Source organism: Chrysochloris asiatica, unplaced genomic scaffold, assembly GCF_000296735.1.
Source record: "Chrysochloris asiatica unplaced genomic scaffold, ChrAsi1.0 scaffold00044, whole genome shotgun sequence".
Taxonomy (NCBI): Eukaryota; Metazoa; Chordata; class Mammalia; order Afrosoricida; family Chrysochloridae; genus Chrysochloris; species Chrysochloris asiatica.
The window spans coordinates 15,703,389-15,711,991 of NW_006408562.1; the positions used below are offsets into that span (position 1 = coordinate 15,703,389).

At 41.5% G+C, this 8,603-nt stretch overlaps 1 protein-coding gene across 1 annotated transcript in view; it reads left to right on the forward strand.

The window, feature by feature from the left end:
* Window positions 1-6,266: 6,266 nt before the first annotated feature.
* The window catches only part of LOC102815940 (putative serine protease K12H4.7-like), a 32,160-nt gene continuing 29,823 nt past the window's right edge, over window positions 6,267-8,603 (forward strand). Inside the window, exon 1 of the mRNA XM_006861926.1 lies at window positions 6,267-6,443. Within this exon, the coding sequence (XP_006861988.1) occupies window positions 6,267-6,443 (177 nt within the window). The remainder of the gene's footprint in view (window positions 6,444-8,603) is intronic.

The following is an 8,603-nucleotide window of genomic DNA, read 5'->3' on the forward strand; positions in this document are numbered from 1 at the left end:
CAAGTAACAATGGGCAAAATATTGAATGATATAGGAAGCCAAAAGGATAAATACACAGAGACAGTGCATCAAAAAGAATTGGTCAATGCTCAACCATTTGAACAGATAGAATATGATCGAGAGCTGATGATACTGAAGGAAGAAATCCAAGCTTCATTGAAGGTGTTGGCCCAAAACAGGCCTCCAGCAACTGACAGAATACAACTTGAAATAATTCAACAAATTGATGCATCACTGGAGGCACTCATTCTATGCCAAGAAATTTGGAAGACAGCAACCTGGTCAACCAATTGCAAAAGATCCCTATTAGTGCCCAGTCCAAAGAAAGGTGATGCAAAAGAATGTGGAAAATATTGAACAATATCATTAATGTTACATGTAAATAAAATTTTTCTGAAGATAATTTAAAACTGATTACAGAAGGACATTGAAAGGGAACTGTCACAAAATGAAGCTGGATTCAGAAGAGAAGATGGAAGCTGAGATATCACTGCTGACATCAGGTGGATCATGGCTGAAAACAGAGAGTACCAGAAAGCAGTTCACTTGTGCTTTACTGATTATCCAAAGGAATTCATTTGTGTGGATCATACCAACCTATGAATAACATTGTGATGAATGGGCATTTTAGAACACTTCTTTGTGCTGAAGAGACGATCATTCTAATGGAACAAGGGAATACCATACCCCATACTTAGTCAATCTGTATGCTGAGCAAAAAGATCCAAGAAACTGGATTAAACGAAGAAGAAAATGACATCACGACTGGTGAAAGTTTCATTAACAAAACGTGATATGCATGACCCAACCTTACTTGCTGAAAATGAAGAGGATTTGAAATACTGATGTAGTCAAGATTGCACCTCAATGTAAAGAAAATTAAGATCCTCACTACTAGACCAATAAATAACATCTTGATAAATGAAGACAAGACTGAAGATGTCAAAGATTTCATTTTACTTGGATCCATAATTAACACTCATAAAAGCAATAATCAAGAAATCAAAAGACATATTGCATTAGGCAAAATAGCTCATTAAAGTATTAAAGAGCAAAGGTGTTACTTTGAGGATCAAGGTTTGCATGATATAAGCCATGGTATTATCAATTATTTCATATGACTGTGAAAGCTGGACAAAGAATAAAGAAGGCTGGAACAGAATCAATGCATTGGCATTATGGTAAAGAATATTAGAGTCCATGGACCTCCAGAAGAACAAACAAATCTGACTTGGGAGAAGGATAGCCAGAATATTCCTTAGTAGAGAAATCGGCAGATTTTACCTCTCTTTCTTTGGACATTTTGTCACAAGAGACCAGTTCCTGGAGAAGGACATCCTGCTTGGTTTATTTGAGGGTCAGCAAAAAAGAGGAAGCCCCTAAACTTCATGAACTGACACAGTGGCAGCAACAATGGTCTCACACATAACAATTGTGAGGATGGCGCAGTACCAGACAGTGTTCATTCTGTTGTTCATTGGAACAGAAGTGACTCAATAGCACCTAACAACAGCAAAGCAAAACAGCTCTGCCCTCAAAATGGCAGCGTTAGTGCTCTCTCTCACAAGTTTTATTTGTTGTTCGGATTTTTGTATTTCTATCACTTATTTGTCATAAAGTTTGAGTTGTCAAGGACTTCATTCTTCTTGGATCAACTAGCAACACTCACGGAAGCAGCAGTCAAGAAATCAAATGATGTGTTGCATTAGGCAAATCTGCTGCACAAGACCTTTATAAAGAGTTGAAGAACAAAGATGTCAGCTTGAGGACTAAGGTGTGCGTGATCCAAACCATGATATTTTCAATAACCTCATATGCATGTGAAAGCTGAACAGTGAATAAGGAAGACCATAGAAGAATTGATGCTTTTGAGTTATGGTGTTGGAGAATATTGAAAGTGCCATGGGCTGCCAGAAGAACCAACAGATCTGTGTTGGAAGAAGTGCAGCCAGAGTGCTCCTTGGAAGCCAGGATGGCCAAACTGCATCTCTCATCCTTCGGACCTCCGAAGGGACCAGTCACTGGTCCGAAGGGACTAGTCACTGGAGAAGGATATCATGTTTGGTAAGGTGGAGGGTCCAAGAAAAAGAGGAAGACCCCCAGTGAGATGGATTGGCATAGTGTCAGCATCAATGGGTTCAAGTGTGGCAACAATAGTGAGGTTGGCCCAGGATCAGGCAGTGTTTCATTCTGTTGTGCATAGGGTCGCCACAGGTCAGTACCGACTCAATGGCACCTAACAACAATAGCAATCACTTATTTAACTTTTTAATAAATGTAAATATAAGTTCTATGCAATTTTGTGTTCTGACCTTCAAACTAGCCCTCCATATACAACTAAAATTATGCTTAACACACTAAGTAGTAATGTATAGTGGCTGTTGTCCTTCTATGAATTCTGGTAGCACTGTAGGATAAACACTGGGTTACTTACCACAGTTTGGCAGTTTAAGCCCACCAGCATCATCATAGGAAAAAGACAATTTGGTCTGCCTCCATAAAGACTTACAGTCTTAGAGGCCCTATGTCGTCGTTGTTAAACGCCATCTAGCCAGTACTGACTCATAGCGATCTTATGCGCAGCAGAATGAAACACTCCCTGGGCCTGCGTCAGTCTCACAATCCGTGCTATGCTTGAGTCCATTATGGCTGCCACTGTGCCATTCCATTTTGTTGGGCGTCTTCCTCTTTTTCTCTGACCCTCCACCTTGTTGTTGTTGTTAAGTGCCGTCGAGTCGGTTCCTACCCATAGCGACCCTGAACAGGGTTTCCGAGGCTATAAATCTTTAGGAGAGCAGAAAGCCTCATCTTTCTCCCGCAGAGTAGCTGGTAGTTTCCAACTGCTGACCTTGCAATTCGCAGCCCGATTCGTAACCACTGCGCTACCAGAGACCCTCCACCTTACCAAACATGATATCCTTCTTTTTCAATGACTGTCTACAGTGACCTCTAGTGGTTACCAGTGACTTCTAGTGGTTACGATGACTGTCTACAGTGACCTCTAGTGGTTACGAGTCGGGCTGCTAACCACATGGTCTGCCGGTCAAAACTACCAGCTGTTCCGTGGGAGAAAGATGAGGCTTCCTGTAGGCTGTAAAGATTTACGGCCTCGGAAACCCTATGCAGGGTCACTATGTGTCGTAATCGACTCCGCGGTACACCACCACCACTTCTCTACCAAGCATTATGTCCATCTCCAGTGACTGGTCCCTCATTATACTGTGGCTAAAGTATGAGAGATGAAGTCGGCCCATCCTGGCTTCTAAGGAGTATTCTGACTGTGCTTCTTTCAACAAGAGTTGTTTGTTCTTCCAGCAGCCCATGGTACTTTCAATATTCCTCTCCAACACTACAATTCAAATGCATCCATTCTTCTACGGTCTTCCTTATTTACTGTCCAACTTTCACATGTATATGAGAATATGAAAATACCATGGCTTCCTCCAACTGACATCTTTGCTCTTGAACACCTTAAAGAGCTCTTGTGCACCAGATTCATCCAGACAATACGCCATTTGATTTCTTGACAGCTGCTGCATCCATGAGTATAGATGGTTGATCCTAGCAAGCTTAAGTCTTGGACAACGTCAATCTTTTTCCCACTTATCTTAATGTTATTCATCAGTCCAGTTGTGAGAACTTTTGTTTTAGTTATATTGACATGCAACCAGTACTGAAGGCTGAGATCTTTTTCTTGTCTGTCTTAGGCTGTAGTTGGGATAACGATTACTTCATAAATAATGACCGATGCTTTCAAGCAGAGAGGTGCTCTGTGTGAAATAACTTACTATCATTGCTATAGTAGAAGCTGTTGATGTCTAATGTCTAGCTCTATTAATTCATTGTGGGGTTGCAATTTAGTGATATTCTAGAGATGTTGTTGTTGTTGTTAAGTGCCATCGAGTCGATCCGACCCATAGCGACCCTGTACAGGGTTTCTGAGGGTGTAAATCTTTACGGGAGTAGAAAGCTTCATTTTTCTCCCGCGGAGCAGCTGGTAGTTTCGAACCGCTAACCTTAAGGTTCGCAGACCAATTCATAAATTCTAGAGATAGTTCTTCATGTATTGACTAGAACACATCTAAATAGGAGAGCTCATAACAGCTCTTATTTATTTATATGGTGACACAATTTGTACTGGATAGACAGTATAAACATTTGACTCATTCCTTTTACTTGTTGTTGTTGTTGTTGTTAAGTACCATGGAGTCAGTTCCGACTCATAGTGACCCTGCACAGGGTTTCCGAGGCTGTAAATCTTTATGGGAGCACAAAGCCTCATCTTTCTCCCGTGGAACAGCTGATAGTTTTGAACTGCCGACCTTGAGGTTAGCAGTCCAATTCGTAACCACTATGCTACCAGAGCTCCTTTTCCTTTTCCTTATTAGATTTTAAATAAAAAGATATCAAGGATGCAAGAATTAGACCACTACACAGGTACTCATCTTTATATCATATTACACATAATTCTCAGAATAATATCAGCAATACCTCTAGGTGGAACAAAACTCAAAATTATTATTTTTTTTTTTTTTTACAAGAGTGTCCTTATTGGTCAGAAAGTGATGGGAGGAACCTGAGACTAAAGTCCTTGACCACCCTTCAGGTCTAGAAAGGAACTCACGCTTGTGGTCCAATTTGCAACCAAACAGCAGATAGGTGTATGGGGGTGGGGTAGGCTGGGGGAGAACATTCATAAGATATGCTCACCATGGAGGGGTCAATGATTTAAAATTAACATGGCAATATTTCCCTAATGACAAAGTTGAAAGGGGATTGGAAGGTGGGTGGAATGGAATAGAAGGGAAATAGGAATCAAAGGGAGGAAGCAGGATCACTGTTGTTCTATGGAGAGATTTGCAATCATTGAGATGAAACAAAGTATACGATTTGTTGAATGTAAAACTAATGATCTTGTCTGTAAACCACTCAATTCACAATAATAAGTTTAGAAAATTAACATAAATAAAAGGTCCAGGATGGCAAAAACTACCACCAGTGTTGAGACATTGTACCAAGTGGAATTTGAACTTTCATTTTTTCCTGTTATCTGTCTGTTGTCTTTAAGTCCTACCAGAAGACCTGAATGGCAAGGAGGCAGAGACAAGAAGATCGATCATTCTACAGAGAATGAGTTTCTCAGCTTATCCCACTCTTACTTACTCTGTGGTCCTTCTTTGGTGGTTTCTGCAGCCATGGGGACAACATGACAAAAATCCATACCTTAGTAGATTGGGTGAAAAGTCACTTGTTGTTGTTGTTAGGCTGTTAGGTGTCACTGACTCATAGCGACCCTGTGTACAACAGATCAAAACGCTGCCAGGCCTGCACCAACCTCACAATCACTGCTATGTTTGAGCCCATTGCTGCTGCCACTGTGACAATTCAACTCCTTGAGGTTCTTCCTCTTTTTTGTGTGTGGGACCCTCCACTTTACTAAACACACTATCCTTCTCCAGGGATTGATTCCCTCCTGATAATACATTCAAAGTATGAAAAGCCATTGTTGTTGCTGTTAAGTGCTGTCAAGTCAATTCTGACCTATAGCGACCCTGTATAGGGTTTCCAAGGAACAGCTGGTAAGCTTGAACCACCGACCTTGCAGTTTAAATGACATTGTTGTTGTTGTTAAGTGCCATCGGGTTGATTCTGACCTGTAGTGACTCTGTATAGGGTTTCCGAGGAGCAGCTGGTAAGCTTGAACCATCGACCTTGCAGTTCAAACGGCTTTGCAGTCTGGTGCATTAACCCACAGCGCCACACCTATCAGGCATCTATTCCCCTCTCCTATTTATCCCTTTCTACTTGAATGCTCCTCCAAGAAGCTCTGGTAGCATAGTGATTGTGAGTCAGGCTGTGATTCTCAAGGTCAGCAGTTCGAAACCACCGGAGGCGCTGTGAATGAAAGCTCCCTTACACTTGGTAGCCCTGGTATGATGGCACTGCGGGTTAATGCGCCAGACTGCAAAGCTGTTTGAACTGCAAGGTCTATGGTTCAAGCTTACTGGCCACTCCTGGGAAACCCTATATAGGGTCACTATGAGTCAGAACTGACTCACCGGCACTTAACAAAAAAAAAACAACTTGAATGCTCCCCAGTCTCCGGATATGGGCCAGATAGTGACACTTAGGCTTCTAGGTAGAGATATCATCCTGTAGCCTCAGGGGTCAGGATCCAGAACCAATACTTGTCATTCTTGCCCCAGGGTGGGGCCTATTACAGTAGATAAACTCCAACTAGGAGAACTGTGTCCCACAAGACAACCATGCGTCGAGCTCTTGGGTGGCTGCTGTTGTCCCTGCTGTCTTGTTCCTGTGCTCAAAGTGTCCTCAGGAGACAGACTCGGGGTGCCTCATCGAGCAAAGTGAAGCACTCTCATGAAGGCTGGTTCCAGCAAAAGCTCGACCATTTGAGCAAAAATGTCCCTTCGTTCTGGAAACAGGTAAAAATTATAATAATAATAAGCAAAGCAAATGATGCCAGGTGGGAGAGTGCATGAGCTAGGGGCCTTGATGAGTGATCCACAGAGATACACAAGGTAAGCGAGAGGCCAGGAGGACCTCAGTGCAAATGGTTCAGTGCTGAAAGGTTGGTAATAGAACCCAGTCAGAGGTACCTCAGAGGAAAGACCGGGAGACTGCTTCAAAGAGATCCCAGCCGTGAAATGTCTGGAGCAGAGTTCTCCTCAGATACTGATGGGTGCAAGATGAGTCCAAATTAATTGGATGTCATCAGGTTGGGTTTTTGTTGTGTTTATTGGTTTGTTTTTTAAACTTTGTGCTAGGTTTGTGCTTATTGTTTTATACCAATTTAGGATTTTTAATATTTTTTCCATCATCGAAAATACAGATGTATAAAGACATGAATGTGTATCTTGAGGCTAATAGCCGGAAGCTTTTATAATACTTATTCCTACTGTTTCTATGATTTTTCTAGTATGTGGGCTTTGAAGGGTTTTCTTGGACACATTTAACCAGAGGCTAAATATTATCAAAGAGCTCTGGTAGTGTACTGGTTACGAATCGGGCTGTGAACCTTAAGGTCAGCAGTTCAAAACTACCAGCTGTCCCACGGGAGAAAGATGAGGCTTTCTGCTCCTGTAAAGATTTACAGCCTCACCCTGTACAAGGTTGCTATGGGTCGGAACTGACTCCACGGCACATAACAACAACGCTATCAGAGCTAGCACACATTTAACCATTAATCAAATTTTGCCTGTGCATTTTCATGACTGATTCACAATATTTATCTATCCTATTCTGCTAGCGTGGTGGTTACAAATCAGGCTGCGAACCACAAGGTCAGTAGTTCGAAACTATCAGCTGCTCCACAGGAGAAAGATGAGGCTTTCTGCTCCTGTAAAGATTTACAGCCTGGGAAATCCTGCTCAACGTTGCTGTGAGTCAGAACTGACTCCACACCACATCACCACCACTACCAAATACTGTCAGATGCACAAAAAACTGAAAACTCAGAGAGGGTTTTTTAATTTATGTTTCTTGTTTTCTTTTATTTTGTGTTTAAAGAACAGAATTTTATTTTCTCCCCATTCTGGAAATGAAAAGCACAAAGCAGGCTAACAGCCATGTGTGTAAGTTTCTGATGAATGCCTAGGCATTACTTGTTGTGTAACATCTTACTATGTGAATGTCTATTTATTCTCTTTTTACAGCTCACAAATGATTGCAGCTAGGGATCAGCCTACTCTTCTATAATAAAACAAAGTCCCTTTTCCAAAGATCATATTTGTAGGTTACCAGGGTTAAGATTTCAATGTATCTTTTAAAATATGCATTTTCCCAAGAATATTCCACATTGTAGAAAGTATAAGTATTGCTATGACTGGAAACAAACATGCTCAGAATTTGTCTACAGGAAGTAAGTGGAAGAACTGAGCTTAGAATCTGGTCATTTAACTCTACCTAATGTTCTTTTCACTGGCCAAAACAGAAACCTTTTTAAATGTTTGCTGTATTTGGAAATCAGATACTGAGGACCAGGAACTTCTTGCTGTGGAATTTTAGATTTATCCAGAGGAGAGTATAGAGCAACTAGAAGTCTTTGTGGAAAGGTATAGCATGGAGTGGCGCTGTGGGTAAATGTGTCAGATTGGAAAGCCGTTTGAACTGCAAGGTCGGCGGTTCAAGCTCACCAGATGCTCCTCGGAAACCCTATACAGGGTGGCTATGGGTTGGTATCACTGGAAAGAGGGCTCAAAAAAACTATATTTTTACTTTTGTCACGTTTCATTTATTAGCTGATATATATAATAATGAAATGTGACTAAATTAGAATATATATTGTTGTTGTTAGGTGCCATCGAATTGGCACCAACTCATAGCAATCTTATGCACAGCAAAACGAAACAATGTCTGATCCTGGGCCAACCTCACTACTGTTGCCACACGTGAGTCCATCGATGCTGCCACCTGGACAATCCATCTCATTGGGAGTCTTCCTATTTTTTATTGACCTTCCATCTTACAAAACATGATATCCTTCTCCAACGACTGTTCCCTCCTGACAATATGTCCAAAGTATGAGAGACGAAGTTTGGCCATCTTGGCCTCTAAGGAGCACTCTGGCTGCACTTCTTCCAAAA